This window comes from Equus quagga, chromosome 1 (genome assembly GCF_021613505.1).
Source record: "Equus quagga isolate Etosha38 chromosome 1, UCLA_HA_Equagga_1.0, whole genome shotgun sequence".
Taxonomy (NCBI): domain Eukaryota; kingdom Metazoa; phylum Chordata; class Mammalia; order Perissodactyla; family Equidae; genus Equus; species Equus quagga.
Window position 1 is genome coordinate 53,334,590 of NC_060267.1, and position 26,609 is coordinate 53,361,198.

The 26,609-nt window shown below is 37.0% G+C and overlaps 1 protein-coding gene across 4 annotated transcripts in view; it reads left to right on the plus strand.

Moving 5' to 3' along the window:
- Nucleotides 1-26,609, plus strand: part of C1H12orf4 (chromosome 1 C12orf4 homolog) — a 45,291-nt gene that overhangs the window by 10,240 nt on the left and 8,442 nt on the right. For all 4 annotated transcript variants that reach the window (XM_046664833.1, XM_046664826.1, XM_046664817.1 and 1 more), the window contains 8 exons: nucleotides 382-563; nucleotides 4,685-4,784; nucleotides 4,886-5,007; nucleotides 9,373-9,479; nucleotides 9,829-10,026; nucleotides 11,376-11,504; nucleotides 15,462-15,536; nucleotides 19,228-19,430. In XM_046664833.1, coding sequence (XP_046520789.1) covers nucleotides 382-563; nucleotides 4,685-4,784; nucleotides 4,886-5,007; nucleotides 9,373-9,479; nucleotides 9,829-10,026; nucleotides 11,376-11,504; nucleotides 15,462-15,536; nucleotides 19,228-19,430 — 1,116 coding nt within the window. The remainder of the gene's footprint in view (nucleotides 1-381; nucleotides 564-4,684; nucleotides 4,785-4,885; nucleotides 5,008-9,372; nucleotides 9,480-9,828; nucleotides 10,027-11,375; nucleotides 11,505-15,461; nucleotides 15,537-19,227; nucleotides 19,431-26,609) is intronic.

A 26,609-nucleotide genomic window follows, 5' to 3' on the forward strand; every position in this document is an offset into this window, starting at 1 on the left:
GTTACAGAGATGGGCTCATAGCATGCTTAACGTTTGTGATCACCCTCTGTCTGTGTGAGTGTGTGTGATGTTACAGAGATGGGCTCATAGCATACTTACATTTGTTTCATTGTGGACACTTTCTCTCCCTTCCTCCACCTTAGCACCTTCCCCTTATCCCTGCCTCAGGGTAACCTGTATTAACAACTTAGTTTATATCTTTCCGTTTTTTTTTGCGTACTCAGATAATTCTGTCTAACATATCTACACATATGTAAGTAGAGGGTCTTGCTGTCCTTGTCTGATGTACAAAAATGGAATATAATGTACATACCTTTCTAGTAGTGTGTCGGGTAAAAATACTGTATGGCGCTTTAAGAATGGCTCTGAATCCTCTTGTAGACTACCTTAGAGCACGCGAGGCCTGAAGAGCCCAGCTGGGATGAAGACTTCGCAGATGTGTACCATGACCTAATCCATTCTCCTGCCTCGGAAACTCTCCTAAATTTGGAACATAACTACTTTGTTAGCATCTCAGAACTGATTGGCGAAAGAGATGTGGAGCTGAAGAAATTACGGGAGAGGTATGTCAAATTTCTTGCATTATCATAATTAAATGTTACATTGTCAAATATGATGGCATGCAGAACAGCTTGTTTTCATTTCTTTATAAAATGAAGAATAAAATAGAAATTCTTTAATATTAATATAGTAGAAATTCTTTAATATTAGAAATTAATTTTCTTATGTGTTTCAAGTTGTCATTTCAGCTGGGAAGGTGAGGTCCTCAGAGGTGTATAGAACTTCTCAAGTGATTGACCTAAACAAATTACAGTCACATTATGTATCCTTCTTTCTAATAAGAGGAGTTGCTCACTTCGGTGGCGGGTTTGCTTTGTTCCAGGCGCTGTGCGACAAAGGGCTTTGGATGCTGTCTTAGTCAGCTTGGGCAGCTATAACAAAATACTATAGACTGGGTGGCTTAAACAGCAGAAATTTATTTCTCATAGTGCTGGAGGCTGGGTAGTCCAACATCCAGGGGCCTGCAGATTCGGTGTGTGCTGAGGACTTGCTGCCTGGCTGGTAGACAGTGCCTTCTGGGTGCATGCTCATATGGCTTTCCCTCAGTGCCTGCTCCTGGCGCGTGTCTCCTAGGAGAGCTCGAGCATCTCTTCCTCTAGGCACTAATTCCATCATGAGGGCTCGCGCCTCATGAGCTCATCTAAACCTAATTACCTCCCAAAGGCCCACCTCTAAACACCATGACGTGGGGGGTTGGAGTTTCAACATAGGAATTTTGAGGAACACTAACATGCAGTCCGTAACAGATGCCCTGTCTCATTTGATCCTCTTTACAACCCACTATGATTATCCCCATTTTACAGAAGAGGAAACAGAGGCTTAAATACCTTAAGTAACTTGTCTAAGGACAAGCTGGAGTTTGAAACCAGGAAGTCTGACTCCAAAGCTCTTAGCCACTGTACCGTGCTGTCTCCCTATTCAGAACCTGTTTAAAACCCTGCTGTTGCTCATTCCAGGGGCGCTCTCAGTTCCTTTGGTAAGCCTACTGGACAGGAGGAAAAAAATAACACTGTTATTCCCAGAAATTTTAATTAGATTTGATTCCTTCTGTGTGGATTACTTAATACAATATGCAAACAATGATTTTATGATTCTTTTTTTCCTTAAGAGGAAGTAAAAAATTGTTAGCATTATTTATTTTAAAGTGTGACTTTCCGGACTACTTTCTAGTAATTCTGTAAATTGTAGTAATAATTCAGGATATGTGTCTCCTTCTAGATAATCCATTGTATCTAGCAGAATCTAAGAACATTTATTACCTTAAAAACATTTACTTAAGAATTTAGGTGTACATGGCATTAAGATAATTTTTTTAGTGTTGCTGACATAAAATTTCTTTGATTGTGGAAGTATATTAGGACCAAGTTGCATTTATTTTTTCTGACTGATTTAATAATCAGTCCCAAAGAGCTAAATTTAGAATGATGTACTGGTTCACTCTTGGCTGTCATTAGCTTCACATTAGAAAACACCAGGGCTAGAAAATGAGAATAATCTGTTACTTTGAGGGCTGTCATAGTTAAGAAAACTTAAAACACAAAAATCATAAGCAAATGGGTTTCATCATTTTTTCCTGAAGGATACTCTGTTTTGTGTACCAGATCAGCATTTTTATGAAATTGTGCAGATTTGTAAATTTTCATGATAATTCCACTCTTCTGGACCTTTTATTCTCATAGCCAGTAACACATTAGAACTGTCTGTGTGTCAAAAAGAACATGATGTTTAGAGACATTGTCACCTTTATAGTTTTGGGTTTGCTGGTTGACTATGTTGAGGCACTTTATGCCTTTCTAGGTGGAATACCTGTGGTATCGGTAGCTGCCCCCAGGTGCATAGCTGAAGCTGTGTCCCTGCGGGGGACGAGAATTTGATTTTTTCTAGTTCTTTGTTATGTAGCCAGTAAAATTGTGAATGTATTTTTAAAGTAATGAAGTACAAATTAGATTCTTACAAATATATAAAAGCATAATTACTAATACTAATTAGTTACCTTCTGTTAAACTTAATTTGGTTGATTTTTCCGACCAGGGCTTCAAATAATAGAACCTTCAACTTTTTCTGAATCTCTTCTTGGATCTCAGGTTTTCTGGGACTACACTCATTCTGCCCCATAGGTACAGTCCTGCATCACTTACCAACGGGGATACACTGAGAAATGTGTCATTAGGTGATTTCGTCATTGTGCGAACATTGTAGCCTGTACTTACACAAACCCAGATGGTATAGCCTGCTGCACACGCAGGCTGTATGGTACTAATCTCGTGGGACCACCCTCACATATGTGGTCCGACTTGACTGAGACGTCGTTATGCAGTGCATGACTGTATGTAGAAGTTCTCGCTGGGGTCCATCTCAGTAGCTGTCACTAGCACTTTCCTTCGGCTGGTAGGCTGCCCTAGCTGTGGCCCGCTTTGCTGCCTACTCACCACACCTCCCAGAAAATTCCATATCTGGACATGAGTGTTCTCTTATTGTTCTGGAAATTTGTTTCTTTTAGCAAACCAGATTCAAGATACTTCTTTAAACTTAAAAATGGCAATGATACTTTTTATCCACTAGAGGGAACATGTGTAATGTAAAATATTAATATATCTGTATTTATAAATGTTTAGCAGTTATTTCTGTTTTAAAAAAAACAATTTAACTTGCAGGTATAATCTTCACCTGACCTCTAGTAGTTATTAAATGTTAATAGGGTCAACTGCATTAGAAATAAGTGGAGACTAAATGGTATTAAATATTTAATGGTAGAAGATATATATAGAAATATATAAATGTATAACATATGAATATTTCATTTATCATAAACGTTTAAGCATCTTAATCAGTTGTTATAAATACGTATAAATTCTCTTTTAAGAGCAATTGACTTAAATAGAATGATAGCAAAATCCTTTTAGTTCATGTCTTTGTTTCATTCTTTCCAAGTTTGTTTGAAATATGTTTTAGAAGAAACTTTTTTTAAGCATTTGTATTAGAAGATAATTTTTTAATTTGAAATTTGAAATTAAATTAATTTGAATCTAATTTAAGTGAACTTATTTGTTAAAATATACATACGGGGCTGGCCCCATGGCGTAGTGGTTGGGTTCAGCACGCTGTGCTTCAGTGGTCTGGGTTCGTGCGTCCGGATCCTGGGCAAGGACCTGCACCATTCCTCAGCCATGCTGTGATGGCGACCCACGTGTAAAGTGGGGGAAGATTGGCACAGATATTAGCTAAGGGCTGATCTTCCTCAGCAAAAAAGGAGGAAGATTGGCAACAGATGTTAGCTCGGGGTGAATCTTCCTCAGTTAAAAATAAATATATACACAGAACAGGCAACAAACGGCAGATGTACAGCTCAATAAATTTTCACAAAGTAAGCACACCCATGCAGTCATCACCCAGATCACAAAATAGAATCTTTCCAGCTCTGCGGAAGGCTCCCTCACGCCCATCTAGTCACTACCCATTTCCCCCCGCACATAACCATTATCTGAACTTCTGACACCATTGGCTAGTTTTTCCTGTAGGGAATACCGTTTTTAATTTCCGCACATTATTTATTTGGGTAAATGAAGGTAAGACTAAACATAACTTTCATATTGTATATATGTACAATGCATTTTATCTTCCTCTGTAAAGGGAACGTTGTGACTTAATACCAGTTTGATTCTTAGAACCTAATGGGCAGCTTCTGGTTAGAATATAAACTAATTTTTCAAAGCTTGGAGTCACTTTAACTCATGGACAAATAAATAGAAAATGTATTTAAGCTGGACTTGCAGAGTGTTACCTTTGAGGAAATCTGCAGATGAAAAAGGATCTGGGCATTTAAACATTAGCCATGGAAATTGAAAGAGCACCCAGATTTTGACTGCCTTCATCCATGCATTAAATTTAGATCAAAATGTAGCTGTACAAATGACATTATTGATATTGTATGACATTATCATTTCTACATCTCCATTTCCAGGGCTTTAAGGTACTTTCCAAGTATTATAGTTGCCATTCCTGGATATATTCCTATAAAATAAAAATTTTATTTTCACTTTGTAGAGATTGTTCAGTAAGTCTGGAGTGGTCGTATAGCTTAAACATTTAATGAATATGTCTCTTCTGCTGATTTATGTTTTAGACAAGGTATTGAAATGGAAAAAGTGATGCAAGAATTGGGAAAATCCCTGACAGATCAAGATGTAAATTCACTGGCTGCTCAGCATTTTGAATCCCAGCAAGTAAGCGAAGTACAATGACTTTAATATATGCAGTTGCATTTTCTTTTACTTATTTACTTTTGTAAAAAAACTAAGCAGTTGGTGTACCGTCCCTTTTTTAGGACTTAGAAAATAAATGGTCAAATGAATTAAAACAATCAACTGCCATCCAGAAGCAAGAGTATCAGGAGTGGGTGATAAAACTTCATCAAGACCTAAAAAACCCCAACAACAGCTCCCTCAGGTACGAATCTTCTGTTGTTCTTATTAAATGAAAGCTCACTGTTAGTAATAGTTGGTGTTTATTATAAAATTGAACCTTTTTAGTTGTAGATATTTTTAAGTTATCAATGAAAATTCAAGATAAGTTTATCCTTCTTTTAACACCTTTTGTGTTATAGACATTGTGTGGATTTTTTGAGAAGGGGGTTAATTGCTTGGTTTAAAATGGTAATTTCCCCCCAGAACTTAGCCTCGTAAATCTCTTAGGTGTATATCTAAATACCCTGAGTACCGTCTCTGATTTCTTTAAATTGGTTTCCATTCAGTGAAATAAACATTGGTTGAATGCATCTTAAAAGCCAAGTACTCTAAGTAGAAAAACAAAAAAGATATCTGCCCGTGCAGAGCTTGTATTCCAGCAAGAGGGACTGACCTGTAAATAAAACAATACTGTATAGAGTGATATGTGCAGTAAGAGATGTATGTACAAGGTACAAAAATAGTCTAGAGGACTTCCCGTAATGCATAACCTGTATGGTACCTCATGGCCTAAATACATTGTGCTTCACCTACTGCCCTAGAGCTTGTCATTTCCTGGCTGTATACTCAGATATTTGAGAATTTCTTTTTTCTTTCAAATCCAAAAGTATATTCAATTGGAAATATACTCAGTACAGAATAATAATCCTGTTTCCAGCATTTGTTAGTAGATGCTATAAACTTTTAGAAGCAGCATTTTATTGGTATGATGTCAGTCTCCCTCACTAGTCTTGCCTTGAAGACAAAAAACATGTGTTTTTTCTACTGTTGTATACCCAGATGCTTGCCAAGTGTCTGCCTCTTGACACTGACACATAAGACCTACTCAGTAAATATTTATAGGATGGGTGGACAAACAGGCAGATGGATGGATTATGATTAAACTGTTTACCTAATATCTATATCACCTCTTATCTAAATATTATCATCTTTCATTTGTTTTAGTGTTTTCCCGAAGACAACACCTTGGAAATACTGAAACAATTTTTTATGATTAGAAATGGGATAACATCCTTGATGCTATTATATTTGACTGTGCTCCTCATTTCAGATGAAAATAGTGAACACAATAAAAAGGGAGTGGTGGGGGAAAGATGGGTTTGGAACACCTGTATGCCAAAATGTACAATGGTGTTTCTTAAACTGCTGGCTGCAGTCTGCTAGGGACCACTCTAGATGCCTTACTTCCCAGTCAGACTTTTTAAATGAACAATAAAATGAAGGGAGCAGAACAGAGTAGAGTAGAGTAGGGAAAAAAGATCAGAGTGCATCATGCATGAAGTTTTCTATAGGTGAATGTGTATTGAGCCAGAATGTAAAATATACACTGCATATTGAGGTTAAAAAGGGGGAAAGTCACTGATTTAAGGAAGCCAAGAAAGCCCTTTGCTACAAAAATTCTCTCTTGCTTTGCTGCTCTAGTTTCAGAAATCTAGTCTATAAGATCAATTCCATTGTGTAAATATTGGCCTCCAGCTGCTGCTGCTTTTAAAAGCCAGATATTCTTAGGAGAGAGTGTTTTTGCTGTGACTTGTTAGTTTGCTTTCCTTTTTGATATGGGTTTCCTTGGGGAGCAGAAACCAGTTTTCAGCACAACTACATATAGAACTCCTATATGACCTTGGTAAAAAGTGGTGTTCTATTTTTATTCATTTATTTTTGCTTTTGTTTTTAAAAGTCAAGTCTATTGAAGGATAAATTACCTGAAGTGAAATTCACCTGTTTTAGATTTACATTTTCATGAGTTTTGACAGACTGAATTAGTCATGAAACCATCACTGCAATCAAGATATAGCATTTCGCTTTACACCTTTATAGTTAATCTACTTTCCCCTTGCCCAGCTCCTGGCAACCTGGTCCGTTTCTGTCCCTATAGTTTTGATTTTTCCAGAATGTCATATAAATGGAATCAAACTATATATATAGCAGTTTGTTCTTACTTCTTTCACGTAGCATAATGCCTTTGAGACTCATGTCATTTCGTTTTTGAGTGGTTCTTTCCTTTTAATTGCTCAGTAGTATTTTGTTATTCTTTGTTTATCTGTTCATTCCATGATGGACATTTGAGGTATTTCTAGATTTTGGCAGTTATAAATAAAGCTGATGTAAACATTCACATACAGGTCTTTGTAGAGACATAGATTTTTATTTCTAGACGTAAATACCTACAAGTGGGATTGCTGGATCACTTGTTAAGTGTATGTCTAACTTTATAAGAAATTGCCAGACTGTTTTCCAAAGTGGCTGTACCATTTTGCATTCCCACCACCAACGGTGGTGTATGAGGATGTATGAGGGTTTCAGATGCTCCACATCTCGTTGACGCTTGGTGTGGATATTTAGCCATTCTAGTGGGCTTTGTAGTGGGGTTTCATTGTGATTTTACTTTGCATTTCCCTGATGACTAATAATGTTGAACATTTTTTCATGAACTGATCTTCTATCCGTATCTCCCGTTTGTTTTTTTCTTATTATTGAGTTGTGAGAATTCTTTATATATTCTGGATACAAATCCTTCATCAGATATGTGTTTTACAAATATTTTCTCTTACCTGTAGCTTGTCTTTTCATTTTCTTAATAATGTCTTTCAAAGAGGAAAGTGTTTCATTTTAATTAAATTTTTTTTTCCTTTCCTTTTTGGGTGTCTTCCTCTCTCCTTTTTTTTTTTTAACTGAATGCTGGATATTGTGTGCATTAGAAGAGAAGAGACTGAGGTAAACAATACTTATGTCCAGAAATGAACAGGCCATTAAGGTGAAGGTCATGCAAACGTAGTCACTAGCAGTTGAGCTGAGTCTGGGTTTTGTTCTTTCAGTATACCACAGGCTCGGTTTTCTCCGGGAACAAGCTGCTGCCACTTTGTATTTAGAGCGGGGCTTTGGGTTCTAGAGGGTTTTCCCGGTCTTTCTGCTCCGTCCTCAGCTCTCTAGTCTTTGCGAGTCTTTGCCACAGTATGAGTTCTCTTTCTATCCTCTTGCTCTACACCCGCAGCAATAGACTCTTGTTTATTACTTGATGCCAGGCTCATAGTTGGGAGTGGGAGACTGGTCTCTGTCGTCTTTGTCCATCTTTAGTCATGAGCAAGCCCTGTGGATCTGGGCCTTGAGCTTGGAACATTCTCTTAAAACAGCATTTCTGCCTGTGCCACCAAGGGGTCTCTCTTGTCTCCTGCCCTGCCCCAGTCTTTTCTTGGAAGCACTGGTGGAGACCAAAGGACAAGAGTTTGCAAGTGCATGCAGATTTCTCTTGTGTCTGGGGCTTCTAGCTCTTCTAAATTTAACCCGTTCTTGACCTTTAAGAACTCCTTAAAATTTTAGCTGACTTCTTGCTCCTTCACGTTACAGCAACCTGTCTCTACCATGCTCTGCCAAAAAGGAAAGTTGTATGTCCTGGCTCCCCTCGGAGAGTTGTGTCACACTTTAGAAGCTAGTTTACTTGGTTGCCTTGTTACATGAAATCTCTGATGTAATAATGATGCTTTTGTAGATTGCCTGACTTTTTCTGTTATCAGAGTGAGAATAACATTCTCTTGCGGCTTTCTGCATCGTAAGATGAGGATATTTTATTAATATAAACTTATTTTTAGGTTTAAATTTGCCATCTTTACTGATGAAATTAGTCAGTGAGTCTAATGAGGCTATTTAGATTAATCCCCAAACTTTAGTCTGGGGAATGGATGACTGTTACAGACTAATATCATCTTCAGCATCCATGAAACTGGAACTGAGCAGTTATGCGGTTATAGTCCCTCCATGGTAGCCTTTTCAGGAAACATCAGAGCAGTGTAGCAGGAGCAGAGAAGTCCTTCAATGGGAGGAGAATGTTGGTGGGAAAAAAACAGGAAATGGTAAAAAAAAAAGAAATAGAGGATGTGAATACTACATCAAAGTGAACTTCTTTTTTTTATTATTCCTTTTATTTTACTTTTAAATTTTGAATTCTCTTTTCTGTTACTTTACCTCTATATTCAAGTTTTGCCTGGAGCCAGCCCTGATATGGGGCATATTACATTTTTAAAAATATGTTGTTTTAAAGTAATAAGTTAATCACTTCACTTAATCACTCTTAGGCCACTAAGAAATATTAAATGATAATATATGAATTGATGTTGTAATGACTGAAAACAATAACAGTGAAACACGGGAGTGAAACAGCTAGTGGGAACGTTAGAACCTGCTGGTGCTGCTGATCTTGCCTGTTACCGTGGACCAGTGTGAGTTCAGGAGGAAGTTAAGTGCTACTTTCAGCTCTTTAGTTTTGTCTCTTTTCATGATAAAGCTTTCCTTCCTTTAAGAAAAGTTCTTGACAAGCATGCAAAAAAGCATATCGATGATTTATCAATTTCAGTGAGGAAATTAAAGTTCAGCCAAGCCAGTTCAGAGAATCCGTAGAAGCAAATGGAAGGATTTATGAGGAACAGAGAAAGTTAGAAGAAAGTTTTACCATTCACTTAGGTAAGTGTTTTGATTTTTTGCAGTCATAATTTATTGTAACTTGTGAAACTTTTTTACGCTATAAGAGAGAAATTCCTAACATATGGGGAGAATATACATGTTATTTTTAATTCCAAATTATGTCCTGCTCCAAGAAAGCCTGTAGTTTGTTGGCTATAAATTTTCTGTTTTAGCTTATATATTATTTGTTGTTAATAGAAAGATTAAGTATTAATAGTTATTAAAATGGGAAATTCCCAGGCCCATCTTTAATTAATTGAACACAGATTTATCTGGATTCTTGCCTATTATACTTGATGTTTTTGCAGCTGTCTAAGTATCTTTCTGGGACTGTTTCCTACCCCCTTAGGAGCCCAGTTAAAGACCATGCATAATTTGAGATTGCTGAGGGCAGATATGCTGGACTTCTGTAAGCACAAAAGAAATCATCGGAGTGGTGTGAAACTCCATCGACTCCAGACAGCACTGTCACTTTATTCCACATCTCTCTGTGGCCTGGTTTTACTAGTAGATAATCGAATTAATTCATATAGTGGAATTAAAAGAGGTAAGTGGTAAGTTAACACCATATGTACTTATTTCATTAAGTTTCTCCTTTTAATACCATTCTTACAAAGAAAGGAATTATGGAAAAACTGAAAAAAACTTTAGGCACCCCAGTATTCAAGTAGACCAAACAAACACTCACCCAGCCACAGCAGTTACAGGTTCATTGTATGCTTTAGGTGGGTGGAGTGCTGCAGGAGAGTTCATTTTTCTTACAATTCTATTATATTGTAAATAATACTCTTACAGGGTCCCTATTTCAAGGTAAAACAAAAAGAATAATCAAGAGATGAGTGTATTTTTCAATTTAGAAGCAGATCCTGGCTCAGTGAATTTTCGTTCATCCATCTGTCCTTTTATCTGTTTCTTTTGTAAAATAATCTATTTCTTAAATGTGCTGGGTAAAATTCTATCTGCCCTCTTAGTACAACTCAGTTTTTATGATTATTTTTAAATTTTTGAATATATAAAGCGTATTGAAATATATAACATTTTTAAAAAGTTGGAGTAAATATGGATGGACCTTGAAGGGATTCTGCTAAGTGAACTGTGTCAGACAGAGATAAATACCGTGTGATCTCACTTACATGTGAAATCTAAAAAAGACAAAACAAAGCAAGCTCGTAGATACACAGATAGAGAAAGGAAATTGCTGGTTGCCAGAGGCAGGGAGTGGGTGGGCAGAACGGGTGAGAGTGGTCAAAAGGTACAAACTTCCAGTTATAAAATAAATAAGTCCTGGGGATGTGATGTACAGCATGGTGTCTATAGTTTAATAACTGTATTGCATATTTGAAAGTTGCTAAGAGTGTAAATCTGAAAAGTTCTCATCAAGAAAAAAATTTTTTGGTAACTAGGTATGGTGACTAATGTTAACTAAACTTATTGTGGTGTTCCTGTTGCGATATATACAAATACTGAGTCATTATGTTATATACCTGAAACTAGTGTGTTGTGTATGTCAGTTATACGTCAATTTTAAAAAGGTGCCACAAAAGTTTGAATAGTGTTTTATTTCCTTTCATAAGTATAAGAACCTTCTTGTATTCTGTAGCACTTTTTGGGATTGGCTTATGATCAAAGTATATATTATTTAAAGAAGACTTGGAATTATATTAAAATTTCTTTGTCTATTAATTGTTCACTCTCTTGAATGAGAGGTTAAGTTTCTGATCAAAACAAAATTGCTATACCCTAGCTTAGTAAGACATAATTATAGAAAGGACAAGTATAAGAAATCTTACTTGTGAATTTTATATTCTATATCTATTAGATCTCATTGTCTATAAGTGAATACTAAATATTTGGAAGTTAACCTTTAGAAATTTGTAAATGTTTTGGGTCCCTTAGATTTTGCCACAGTTTGCCAGGAATGCACTGACTTCCATTTTCCCCGGATTGAAGAGCAACTGGAAGTTGTCCAGCAGGTGGTACTTTATGCTAGAACCCAGCGCAGGAGTAAGTTGAAAGAATCACATGGTCAGTAAAACTCATCTTTTTTTACATTTCACTTTCAGTATGTTCTGTCCTTAAGCATTCTAATGAAAATATAGAAAGTTATATTGATGGAATGGTGGAAGAAAGAAATTAGCAACAAAGTTCGAGATCTTTAGAAGCATCAATTCTGTTCTTAATTTCCATTTTTGCATGATTTTGTTCAAGATCATGAACAAAACTGTTTTTAAATTTCAATTCTGTAGTTATACTTGAAATAGGCACTCAGTGGAAAGTTGGTGATCTTTTGATCCGAGTTCTCTATCTCTAAAATGTCCATAATTATTACTACAGAGGGCATTGAAATCATAGAGTCAATATAGTGCAAAATATGCACTTTTTATATGTTCCGTCTTTGATCCATTTAAGTAGCGTGAAGTCAGTTACAAGAATTGCTTTTGGTTGTTCTTTTTAAAAATTAGTATGTCCTCGAATGACTGCTTTTTCTATATTTATCCACAATATAAGCATTCTTTCTGTTTAAGAAATTTAGTGGAAAATGTTTTTAAAGCTATGGAAAAAGTTCATGGCGTCTTTCTTCAGAAGATTTCTGTCTGTACATAGACTTTGCATAGGTTAGAAAAAAACATTCAAATCACCGAGTAACTCGGCTATTTTTTAATTGAAAAATGAAAGTTTAAAAAGTAGTTTTTTAATAAATTAAATTGGTACCATCAGTTGTTAGGTAGGACCTAAATATAAGGATAATTTCATTCAAAAATATATATAAGCTGTGTTTTTCTTATTTTTCCAATGTTTTGTATTATATCACAGGCATGAAATCACAATATGTGCTCTTATCTGGTTTGAATACATACTCAGTATTTTATTATTTCTTATAAAAACTTGATGGCTCACCCAGGAAATAAAATGTGGCAGGTTTTAAAATTGTGGTTGGTCAAACCTTTAAGACAGTTTCCGGTGCTGTGACTGTCTTTTTTGTATGTTTTGCAACTGCAGTGTTTAAAAGAAACCATTACGGTACTTTTGGTTCTTGTGTTTTGTAGTAAGCAAAGAGATGTTGTTATGTGTTTGCTTGGTGTCTGTCCCTCTCTCCCATGTAAATTGTAGAATTCTTCCCTTTCTCCTGGTGCTAGAATTTGCTATCTAGACTTAACTTGATTAGCATTCACTATAGTTTCCTTATTTATTCAGTAGGCTTTTAAAAAATGTTTTATTTATTTTTAATCATTTCTTAAATAGGTAAACATTCACAAAATTCACAATTCAAACTGTACAGAAGAGCATACAGTGAAAGTCTTCATAACTCCGTCCCTGGGCCGTCTGATTTCCCACTCCAGAGGCAGCCAATGCTGTCTGAATAATTTATCTTAGAGATCAGTTCATATCAGTATTTAAAGAGTATCCTCGTACCTTTTTACTTCTGCATAGTAGTCCATTGCAGGATATCCCATTATTAGTCAGCTTTCTATTGATAGGCATTTAATCTGTTCCACGGGTTTTCCTATTATAAATAATTATGCATGAGTAACCTTGCACATATATCATTGTGTGTGTGTGAGCATATCTATAGAGTAGATTTCTCAAGAGAAATTCCTGAGTTAAAGGGCACATAGATGGACAATTTTGGTAGTGTTAGCACTGGCTCTCCACAGCGGCTCTACCAGTTTGTATTCCTCCTGCAGGTACCTGTGGCTTTGCTGTGGCCATGTGTGTTACATGTGACTCAGAGCCAGGCTGAGTATTAGGAAATCGGCATGGAAGTGTATCCTAACAAAGGAGCCTTTGGAAAGTTCCAGTGTGTCCTCTTATTCTTCTGCCACCTTCTTCCTCCACCTCATTCAAACTAGCAATGATGTGATGACAGACACTTTAGTATTATTCTGAGTAGTGACTAAAAGCATGAAGATTAAGCTCATGACAGTATGGGAGAAGGTGGGGCAGTCTAAGTGTGCATAGAGGTGGAAAGCGTGCAGGAAATGACAGGAAGTTTCTAAACCACATACGGTTAAGGCAGTGTCTGTACATCATCGTATTATTTTGTTCTTGTTCAAGCAACTATTTTGTGGTTTAAGTGAGTCAGTGAAACAAGTAGTTTTATAAAATACAGCTTTCTTAGAGGAACCCCCATGTCGTTGGAGAAGAGTTGGTGAAAATGCTTTCTCCCTCTTTTCCTTGTCTCTGCACGCCCACGTTTGTTCTACACGTTTGCATCCGAATACGCAAGAGCCTCTTTATTCTAAGACATTCCATTGTTTTCCTAACTGTGTTTATTATGTCAGCATCTTTAGATAGAAAGACAATTTGTTATCTGCAAAAACGGTTTGTTTTTTGTACACATTTTATATACATTTTTTGAAAATGAAAAATAGCATTCTTCTTAGTATGACAAGATGTTACCATTGAAACACGGAAAGGGGAAAGACTATGACCTGTCCTCTCTTGTTTAATTAATAGAGATTCTGTTTGTTCATACCCTCTGTGAACAGAATTAGAGTCCTTATTTATTGTTTTTTGTTTTTTGTGCTGTGATCAGACATTTATTCAAGCCTGTCAATTACATGACTCTATGAGAAGCAGACCATTACTTTAAATATGGATTCTGGCAACACACAGCCTTCTCTCCATGCCTTTCTCTCATTCTGTCTCTTTATTTATAAAATATATGTATTTACAAGGTACAGTAATAAATCAATTCATCAAAGTAGTGACTAGGTAAAAATATTAAGCTACTTTTATTCAGAACATTTTTGAAACCATAATATTCCCTTGGTATTTGCACTTTGCTCATTTGATCTTCTTACTATTTTCAGGTGATTTTCTGATGCTGAAGGCCATTCCAAAGTAGTTTTGTATTTAATTGGAATAAATATACAGCCTCTTAAATATAGCAACTTTGGATGCTAATATTCATTCTGCGTTTTTGAGTTCTGATAGAATTCTTATAAAATTCAGATGCATCTTCTATTAAAAATATATGGGTGTAGGGCTGGCCCGGTGGTGCAGTGGTTAAGTGCGCATGTTCCGCTTTGGCGGCCCGGGGTTTGCCGGTTCAGATCCCAGGTGCAGACATGGCACTCCTGGGCAAGTCATGCTGTGGTAGGCGTCCCACATATAAAGTAGAGGAAGATGGGCACAGATGTTAGCTCAGGGCCAGTCTTCCTCAGCAAAAAGAGGAGGATTGTTGGCAGCAGTTAGCTCAGGGCTGATCTTCCTCAAAAAAAAATATGTATGTAAATAATTTGTGTTCAGCCATAATAATGTATGGTCAGTTGTGCTGTATCTTATTTTATGAACATTTGTCCTTTAAGTAATATCATGCCTTCTGAAAAGAGAAAGAAAAATTATTGAATATGTGAAAAAAAAATTCCATCTGAAACTGTCTCACATACCTGTTTGAAATAAATTGTATATAGTATCAGATAAGAAGTAACAAATTTCAGGAATGGGCTGAATATCAAGTGATTCCTAGTGCTACTAACCATTTGTTTGTAGTCCTGAACAAGTTATATCAACAACAGTGACTCACATTCTAGAAATAAAGATGACCACACTACAGCTATCTAATGAAGTTATTTTATGTGCAGTTAGCTTAGTGCCCTGCACCTCCCACATGGAAAATAGGGTATTGGCAAGTCTAATGTGCCTAAGGCTGTTGGATTTGGAATCGGAGTATGTGGGTTCAAGACCTGGTTCCACCACTTACCTGTGCCTCCTTGATTAAGTTAATTAACCTCTGTAAGCCTCTGTTTCTTCATATGTAAAATGAAGATAGTGAGAGGACGTACCTCATAAGGTTTTGGGTATAGGGGTTTTGTAAGAATTAAGTAAGACCATCCGTGTGAAGCATGTATCAGAATGTCTGGCGCCTAGAGATCCGTAGTGAATTTTTGCTGCTGTTGTGATTATTTGGGGAGTAGTAGTAGTAAGGTGTTCTCATATGTTGTTATGTTCTCTCATGTTCTGTTATCTTATGCATAGATTCTGGAAACCGAAATGGAGGAAGTGATGATAAGACTAAAAATTCTGATAGAAACTATTTAAATATTTTACCTGGTAAGTACTATTTTATTCTAAATCACTATTTCCTTACGATCACATACACTGAAATCATAAATTTGAAACCTAAGTTCTTATGGTCTACATTAGGAAACATTTGTCAGCATATCATCTGAAACAGCATTGTATCTATATAATACACTTTCACAGATGTTCTACAATTTAAATCTTTCTTCTTACACTAGTACTGACTTTTTCCTAGATCCAGACAAGAAAAATTGCTCAAATAGATGCATAAGTTTTATCATTATTTGCTATTTCAAATCTCCTCTTTTATACATTGTTCCTTAGTTTCTTAAGATATGAACCAAGAAATAATTTTTACTCTGAAATATGAACAATAGTATGTAAAGATGTAAACAAATGAACTTGTAGAAAGAACCTGGATCATCTGACGTGTAATCTTTCTTATTTCTATTTCCCCATAAATTTTCCTGCTTTCCAATTCTTTGATTTCCTTTATTATTCTTGTATATGTTGTTTATCAACTGGAAATCCAATCTCTTGATCCTCTTCCATATTGAACTCGTTCTAATGATCCTTAGTAGTGTTTCAATGACAGAGCATAGCAAAGAAGGCCTATTTGTTTACATTATAAATGTGAAGTCTTTGAACCTAAATGGTAAATTTTACAGTTTCATAAATAGCCATACTCTTGATATTTTTCTGCTGTCCTTTGAGATTGTTTCCTCACATTTCCTTCCCCAAATTTTCTACACATAGATCACATTCCACGTAAGCAAATAGCATTCCCATTTCTGGTATTCCTCTTGTCAGTGCCAGTCAGTCAGCTTGTGGTCACGAGCTTCCGAATGTCCTCCCACCTTCAGATAGCCTACCTTCGTAGATAATGTTAGAGGCAGGATGGCATCACCACATGCTGTTTCCTCACTTTGTGGAACAGGAAACTGTCCTCCTCTCCATCTAAAAATACTTTCATTGAGACAGGATTGATTGTATTTCTCTTCATAGATCCATAATTTACATCATCCATATTTTGTGGCTTTCTTAAAATATGCCAATCTTATTATCTATTCTGGAGGTGATGTCTGATTTTTTTAAACTTAACTTTTTATTGCTATATTTATTTCCTTCCTTGCTCGTTTTTGGAAAAAGCCTATATGGTGGTATCTCGTTATTACACCAAATCAGGAGGATGTGTCATAAGTCTGCATTAGAAAAGGAACATTAAACTGTTCAGTTAGATATGCTGGTAGCATCTGAATTTACAGCCAGGAAGTTTACATAAGATAAAAAAGATCCAAAATCACAAATACTTTAAAATTTTTAAGTTGTAAGGACAAACAGCTTTGTTTATCTGTTTTTTTAACCAGTATGTTTGCTTTATCATTAAGTATTTACAGTTTATGTCATCTAATTCTCACAACAACTTTTTAAGGAAAGCCGTCAGGCATTATTTTTCCCATTTCGTATGCAAAGTAACAGAAGATCGGTAAGTTGAATTGATTTGCCCAAGATCTCGGAGCCGATAAGTGCTAAAGACTACATCTTCTTAATACCCAATTTAGCCCTTTTTCTACTATATCATATTATTTTGATTACTCCTGCCACCTCCATGATCCCAATTTTACTAATGGGTAAAGTGAGGCCAAAAGCTGAGTCATCTAAGGTCAAACAAAACAGTGCCAGTTTGGGGATTAGGAGCACCTGACTTGTCCACTAAGTCATCCTGTCTCTTCTGGACCACAGCCCACGTTTAATGTGACGGCTTCCATCATCTGAAGTATCAGTGGGAGTGTAGGAGGTAATCCACTTCCTTGGGCCCAGAAGGGTACTGTCTCATATAATCTGCCAGGGTTCTGATAAGCAATGGATGTCTTTTGTTGCCTGCCACTGTTCTTTACCAGAGACAATTTTCTCTGTGCTTTTTTCTTGTCTAGTTTATTTTGGTATCTCTGTCACTGTCCTTTCTTTAGTTTCTCTTTCTGCTTATCTAATTCTTTTATCTTGTTTAAGTTAAAAAAAAAAAAAGGACCTTTGCCAGGGGCCTGTCAGTGGCAGCCATGGTTTCAACATATGTGCCTGGTAACTAGAGATGGTTAAACATTGTGCTAAAGTATAGTAAGTACTTTTAAATATTCTCTATGCTTATGAGTAAATGTGAGCAAAACCCAAAGCTGATGCCTCGGCAGCGAGGGTGAGCAGGAGCCGTGCAGCGGGTACGAGTGACAGAAGAGCGGTCTTTGTAAGCGCAGAGCTTTCCTCGAGGACAGCCAAATCCCCAGGAAGGTGCGCATGTGTTTGTGAAAACAGATTCTTCATATGTTTTATGTGTTATTTATTTATATTGGCAGAAACTGTAGAATATAAAAGCTGATGAGATTTTTCTTGGCTAGTGTGGCTACATGGAAAATGAAGTGACTGTAGGAAGTGCGATTTTAGGATGTGATAGACAGTGCTCCTGTATTCAGGCTAAATCATTTGTGCATGCATTCGTTCAAGAAATATTTATTGAGTACCTTCTCTGTACCGGGTACCGTTCTGTGTGCTGGAGATCGGACATTAAACAAGATAGACAAAATCCCTGTAGTCATGGAATGTAAACAATGGTCTCTTTAAGATAATATCATAAGCAAATAAACAAAAGAATTTCAGTGCTGAGAAGGAAACAAAACAGAGCAATGTGGAAGAGAATGAGCGAGAGGTGAGGGAGCCCTGTATCAGATGGGGCAGTCCAGGCAGGCCTCTCTGAGGAGGTGGCCTTTGAGCTGAGATGTGATAGATGAAAAGTCAGCCACACAAGGACCTTGGGGGACAGCCTTTCACCCAGCATCCCTGAATTTGGACTAAGCTCTGCATGTTGAAGAACTGAACGAAAGCCTGTGGGTGAGAGAGGCACAGAGGGTGAGACAAGAGGACGTCAGACAGACAGGTAGTGTCCAGGCCACATGGGCCTTGCAGACCTCAGTCAAGTGTTTGGGATTTATTTGAATGTAGTATGAGCCTGCTGGAAGATTTTAAGTAGAGGAGTAATGTAATCTGATTTATATTTGAATCATTTTGCCTACAATGTGGAATAGGTTTGTAGAGGGGCAAGAATGGGGGCAGAGCGATTAATTGAGAGGCTGTGATAAAGAGTTCAGTGAGATGATGAAATGAACCAGGGTGATAGCACTATAAATGGAGTGCTCACATTTGAGATATTTTTTGGAGATATTACTGAAAATAGTTGGTGGTGAACTGGATTGTGGATTGGGGAGGAGACACTGAGAGAAAGAAAGTAGTTAAGGGCAACTTCCATGTTTCTCTCCCAAACAACTAGCTGGATGGAGAGTGACCCGTGAATTGAGATGGAGAAGAGCAGATTGAGGGTGTGGAGAAGGCGGGTCATCAAGTAACCTGTTTGTATATGTTAAGTTTGAGTTAAGCAGGACATTTTGAGCACTTATATCAAAATAGAGATGATGAGCGTTCATTTGATTTACTTACTACTTGGTGGTCACTTCATACTAATTTGTGAACCTCATGGGAAATTGGCTATTGTCTCTGTTTTTCATCACCTTTCCAAGAATTAAGGAGTAGTAATCATATTTACTTTCTGATCCTATAGGTTCCTGACACACCTCTACGAGTTCAACACACTGACTGCCCATTATAGTTATTTATAAAAGCTGTTGATGAATCTGATTTATGCGCTTGAAAATCATGATTGTATTGTTGTTCACAGGAGAATTTTACATTACACGGCATTCTAATCTCTCAGAAATCCATGTTGCTTTCCATCTGTGTGTGGATGACAATGTGAAATCAGGAAACATCACTGCTCGTGATCCTGCCATTATGGGACTCCGAAATATACTCAAGGTTTGCTGTACCCATGACATCACCACAATAAGCATTCCTCTCTTGCTGGTACATGATATGTCAGAGGTAAGCAGATAGAAAAATACCATAATTTTATGAGTATGTTAACCCCTAATATTGTATAATAATCCACTTTACATTTTAAAAGCACTTTTGTCAAGGCTGGCCTGGTGGCATAGTGATTAAGTTTGTGTACTCCACTTCAGTGACCCAGGGTTCACAGGTTCGAATCCTGAGGGTGCACCTGTGCACCACTCGTCAAGCCATGCTGTTGCAGCATCCCGCATAGAAATTAGAGGAAGATTGGCACAAGTGTTAGCTTAGGGACAATCTTCCGCAAGCAAGAAGAGGAAGATTAGCCCTGAGCTAACATCTATTGCCAGTCTTCCTCTTTCTTTTGCTTGAGGAAGATTAGCCCTGAGCTAACATCTGTGCCAATCTTCCTGCACTTTATTTGTTGGTTGCTGCCACAGCATGGCTGATGAGTGGTGCAAGTCTGGCTCAGGATCTGAACTCACAAACCCAGGGTGCTGAAGTGGAACACACCAATCTTAACCACTATGCCACAGGGCCAGCCCTATTTTTTTTTTTTTTAACTAGTGGATCCTTTCATCTCCTGTCTGGTTAATAGAATTGAGTGACATATAATACAAAACAGTAAATAATCCTTAACCATTTATGTTCAGAGAATTACAGCATTATTCTATAATAGGTAAACTAGAAAATCAAAATTATCTTTATCTTTAGATAAGACATGTGCCCCTAACTCATCCCCGTCTCTCCCTCCGCCTCCTCTTCCATTTTTGTCTTAAGTAGCGTTAGATTTGCGTCCACATTTATATTTGGCTTAGGCTAACATTAGAATTCATTTACCTTCTCTGAGTATGCATTAATAGGTAGTGGAAGGAGGTGCTGGAGGACAGGAAGAAGCCAGTGTCAGTTTAACGTTTTCTCCAGGTTGCTCTTTGGATAATGCAAGTATTGGCTTCTGCAGTTAAAATTTGGCATAATCACTCATTCATTTTATTATGTGCTGTTCTTTATTTGACATTTTTAATAAAGAAAAATTCTTTTCATAACTATTTACTTTCTTTTTTTTTTTTTATAAGGTCGGCACCTGAACTAACAACTGTTGCCGATCTTTTTTTTTTTTTTTTAAAGATTGGCACCTGAGCTAACAACCATTGCCAATCTTTTTTTTTTTTCCCCTCCGGCTTTATCTCCCCAAACCCCCCCTGTACACAGCTGTATATCTTAGTTGCAGGTCCTTTTAGTTGTGGGATGTGGGACGCCACCTCAACCTGGCCTGACGAGCAGCGCCATGTCCGCACTCAGGATCCGAACCCTGGGCCACCGCAGCAGAGCGCGCGAACTTAACCACCCAGCCACGGAGCCGGCCCCGACTATTTACTTTCTTTCCTGCTTTCTTCCCTCACCCACATAAAAACCAGTTAGAGAGGATAAGCTATAGAAATAATATGCGACTAAAAGTTCGTCTTCAGATAGTGCAGAGGAACAAAGGATCCTCAAAACAAATGCATCAGGCGAGTCCTTCTAGGAGACCCGGTGGTCAGCCTGGTGCTGAAGGACACGTCAGCAACATGGTGCTGCTTGTTTTGAGGTGGCATTTTTTAAAAAGCGAAATGGCTAACTGGCAAGTAGAGAGTGTGAGTGTCAGGAAGGAGGTTTGAGAATTGATTGTTAGAAGTTGTTTACCCAAGTAAAATGTGTGTGTAGATGCTGTGTTGTCAGGTTCAGTGTGAAAGATTGAGTGCTTTACTTTTTAGACTGACTGAATTCCCGCTTCACACTCGTTCTAAGAGGCCTGAGTTTAAATGCAATACCCTATATAATCACGCCAAAAAACCAAGTCCATGTAAGACGAGATGCTTTTCAGTTATTTCCCCCTTACAACCCATTTGTATTTTCACCAGACACGTCATTTTGATTAAGAGAATTCTGGCGCCATCCTGTGACACCTGCATCCGACTTTCTAATTCCTCATCCATGCGCTTCTGTAGCCTCAGTTGTATCTGATATGGTGTCAGGAGAGATTGACAAACATATTTTTCTTTTCCACTGTAGCTTTATGTTTTCATTCCATCAGGAATTTTTAACCATTGTTAAGTTGTCATCACTGACTAGTCCATCTATAAAAGAATCTATGGGGAGTAGCAAAGAAAGTTTGTGATGAATTCCAGCCACAAGGAAACATCCAGACATTCCTGCAGCTGGACTCCTGGTTAACCAGTTGATAAAAATGGTTATATGTAGGTGGGAAACAACCTCAAAAACAGTGTTTCCAAAAGTCACTAAGTTCGGATTTACTTCCAGACATCTGATCCTACCAGCACTCCCTCTCCCACAATGTCACCAAAGTTCCATGTTTTAAATCGGGACAGCCAGCTGCAGAACATTAAGTTTGTTTCCAAAGTGTCCATTGTAATTCACAAAAGTATATTGAGCTGTGATCCTCCCATTTGTTGTATTTAAACGTCCGTTCAGGTCAAGAAGTTTATTCTACGAACTCAGACAACACTCTCCAGGATATAGAGGTAATACTTGGTTTCGCTTCGTCAAGGATCCCAAAGCATTTTCAGCTGTTGTTTTCTTCCTCTAACAAACAGAATTGCTAGACGTTCGGTTACCACATTTCATTGTGCAGGGTAATGATGATAATGTCTGAAACAGTCCATGTCCTGTGGCAGATAAAAACAGGTGTAGAAATTCATTGCAGTTTAAAAAAAAAAGAAAGGAAAAAATAATCTATCAGCAAGAAGAAAGACATACTGGTATTATCAGTTTTGTCCCCATAGATCTTTGTGATCTGAAGTTATTGTCACACTAGTCAGTCTGACCTAATATATGCAGAATGAACTTGCAAGTCCTTCTTTTTATTTTTACTGTTGTTGAATAATCTGGGACTTAGAGGTTTTACTTATTATAATTGTTGTGGTTGACGATGATGTTATTTGTTTTAAATTTTTGATTACAGTGTAATACACATATAGAAAAGTACACACACCGTATCTAGCTCAAATTTTCACATCATGAACACTCATGTAACCAATACCCAGATCATGAGACAGAACGTTGCCAACAGCCCAAAAGCCACCCTCCTGCTCCCTTCCAGTCGCTTAAACCACACTCCCTCCGAAAGGGTGACCACTGTTTGCACTTTGAAAAGCGTCGATTAGTTAGGCTTGTTTTTGTGGTTTCTGTAAGTGGAATCATATAGTATATATACTCGTGTATCTGTCTTCTTTCACTCAATATTATGTTTGTGAAACTTATCCATATTGTTGTTTGTGGCTGCAGATTGTCTAGTCTCATCATTATATATTATTCCATCGTGTGACCAGACCACAGTCATTTAGCCATTCTACTGTTTATGGACATTTGGGTAGTTTCCAGGTTTTTTGATTGTTATTACTAATGTTGCTATGAACATTCTAGTACGTATGTTTTACCATTTCTATTGGGTATATACTTAGAGATGGAATTGTTAGATGTCACGATACAGCCAAATAGTTTCCCAAAGTGGTTGTACCTAACCCATTGCTTTTGAATGTGGAAAATAAGAAAGGCTATTTCTGACCTTCTGATAATGGCTGTGAAACTGATTAATACAGTTTTTCACGTCCCTCAGAGGCACGTACTTGAGAGTAAAGAATAGTCTTGCAGTTTCTCCCGTGGATATATAAACTCAGAAAGTAATTCTGGTATCTAACTTCCAAGACGTACAGTGACGTACAATGAAGACCTAAAAGTATATACCAACTAAATCTTAATCACTTCTGCAGTTCAGCCTTACCCTAATCAGAAGATTGAAACTATGTAGTCAAAGGATGGCCGTTTACTTGAGATAGAAGGTATTATCTGCAATTATAATCAGAATTGACATTTTAATTTCAGTTTCACAGGTTGAGAATTTATTCTCTCTGCAGTGCTCCATTATCTTCTAAAGTATAGCCATAGAATCCAATTTTCTGCCTCATTTCCAAAGTCTGAAGTGTTTCACATGATCTGTTCAGCTTCTTCAATAGATCTCTTTCATAGTGTGTTCTCACAGGTGTGACTCTAAGGTTTAGTCACTTTGCCATTACTTAGAACTCACAATCAAAAACTTTCTGTACTCCTACCTGACTTACTATGTTGTATACTCCATGTACTGTATAATATATACTAAGATTTCTTTCCAGAAGAGGGCTCTCTGTGGGACTGAAGGTCACATCCCATGATGACATCCAATAAGTTATGTCTTCTCAAGACCTTATTGACTGCTAAGCTTACAGTTTAGCTTTTCCAAGAACTCAAAGCCATTCTTTTTAGGTGCTGGTTTTAATCAGAGGAAAAATGACAGAGGTGCTTGGGACAGAGTCTCTATGTCGACAAATAGGAGGTTTGAAAACAACTTGAATGTGTATATGCGTGTGCATGCACCTGTCTGGCACTTCCTTTCAGATGCACATGCTGCTAAGTAGCATCAGGCTAAAGTAGATAGAATGCGAGGGTTTATATCGTCTGAAAATTAAGTTGTCTGTCACTTCAGAGATATCCTGGGATCCTGCTGTGAATTTGTATTTTGGTGTACTCTTTATAGGACTCGTGAAACTTTGTCATTAATTCACACCATTCTGAAGAGTGTAAGTTCCTATCTTGTCTCATAGATATTTGCTCTAGAGCACACTGTTAACCACATATACACACAAAGCAAGAAAGCATGGATAAAAGCTGATGATCTTTGGAGAAGTGGAGCAATGAAAGAACTTGGTGATTTTTTTTCCCTGTCTACTTTTGGTCAACCATTGGAACCGTCCCTGCTCCAACTTGTGCTTCAGTCTTTCATCATTACCATATTATCCTGATTTTAATACATTGGGATAATACATATTCTATAGGTTGGTGTTCAAGGCTCCCTCTTCAGAAGCTCTATGCTTACAATTCACCTCAATTGTCCTCATGTGAATGGTGGTGCTTAGGCTTAACCTTCGCCTGAAATAATTCAAAGGCTAGTCATAGAAGTCAGTAAATTATAGAGTATAAGGCAAGTTACTGTTAGATAATGCTTTTTTATATAAAAATGAGTGCTTTGCTATAATAGTATAAATAGTAATAATTTCTTAATTCTGATTATTTTCATGGTATTTTGAAAAATGTTATGTTTTAGATTAATATTCTAAGGTGATGCAAATACTCATTTATGGTTTAGTATTTATTCCTACATATGATTCTTCAGTAAAATGTTAAACAGAAGTGAAAGGTAAATAGGCCCTTAAGGAAACAAAATATCAAGAATGAGAACCAGCAGAAACAACCAAAGGTAAAACCAGATACACAAAGGCACTGGAGTTATGAGACAGACCATAAAATAGTTGGTTACTGTGCCTCAAGAACTTGAAAACAAGCTGAAAATGTCTTCAAGTAAAAAGATGCTATGAAAAATGACCTAGCAACTGTGAAACTGAGTTTTTAATTGCTGAAAGAAATTTTTTAAAACTTAAATAAATGGAGCGATATATTGTGTTCATAGGTTAGGAGACTCAATACCATTAAGATATCAGTTCTCCTCAAGTTGGTCTATAGATTTAATCCCAATCAAAATCCCTATAAGGCAATTTTGAAGATATTGACAAGCTAATTCTAAAATTTATATGAAAGGCACAGAATCTAAAACAGCCAAAACAATTTTGAAAAAGAACAAATTTGAAAAAGAACAAAGTTGGAGAACTCACGCCAACTGACTTCAAGACTGACTCTAAAGCTCCAAGGTGATATTGGCAGAAGAATAGACTACGGATCAAAGGAACAGAATAGAGAATCCAGAAATAAGTCCATACATGTATGATCATTTGATTTCCAGCAGAGATGCCAACGCAAGTCAATGGGAGAAAGGGTAGTGTTTTCAACTAGTGGTTTTGGAAGAATTGGATATTCATGTAGAAAGAAATAACCTTTACCTCACATCATACATAAAAATTAAACTAAAAGAGCTAATACTATAAAACTTCTAGAGGAAAACATAAAATAAAACTTGATGACATCAGGTTAAGCAAAGATTTGTTAGGACACAAAAAAATAAGCCATAAAAGAAAAATTTAATAAATTGAAAATTATTCATTAAAATTTAAAACTTTCGCTCATCGAAAGACACTGTTAAGAAAGTGAAAATACAAGTCTCAGACTGTCACATGACCTTGCACGATTTGCTGGCCCCTTTTCAGTGTCTTTTTTTAATTTATAAAGCTTGCTTTGAAGTTCCTTGTAAACATAAGACATTATTATTGTAGTTTTCAGAGCTATCAGCATTTTCTCTTAGCTGTAGGTAGATATTCCTTAGTCACCTTGCTCTCTCTCTGCATTGGCTTTTTTAACTAGGGCAAAACAAGCCAGAAGACAAACTTGTCACGCCCTGCATGTGTGTGTCCCAGAAGGCACAGTGGCTGTCTTAGAACAGTCTTCGAAGTTACCAGGAAATACTCTTCCTTTTCTGAACTTTGAAGCTGGGAAGTGTTACAACACAAAGTTTAACTTCAGAAAATTCTACCAGGCATTTTTTTAAGCTTCCAGAACCTTGGGAAAGAGGACTCTACTTTTTAGCCCTCTCAGCAAGTAGACCTCTTTTATTTATCAACCTTAAAACAAAGTGTCTTGGACACAAAAAGTAGTTTCCTCTTAAAGCCTGTTTCTGGTTACAGAGAAAGTCACTTTCTTTTTAAATTTCTATAGATAAAAGATAATTCATTCGACCTATAATTGTGAGAATCTGTCTACTCAGCATTACAGAAGGCATTGTAAAAGTAATGAGGGCGAATAAATAGTGGTTCGTGCCTTCAGAGAGGACATAACTTAATAAAGAAAAGAAAACAGAAATCCCCTGTTCCTCTCACATCCCCCTCCCCCGCAAAATACACAGTGAAATGTGATTGTTGAGATAGAAGAAAAACCACATACTTTGGAAGTTCAAAGGATAGAGACACCATTCTTAGCTGGGGAAATAGGAGTTGCTTTATGAAGGAGGTGGCAATTAAGCTGGACAGTGAAGAATGGAGATCGGATTTCAATAGATAGAAATAATGGGGAAGGCATTCTAGGCAGAAGAAATGGTTTGAGGACAAATGGGAGGAGGTGGGTGACCGGTGGCATTGCACATCATGTTCAGGCAAAGGTGGACATTTATGCTTGAATGAAAGCTTCGGTTTTTTTAATTTAAAAGTCATAGAAGCTGAGGTAGTTTTAAACCTA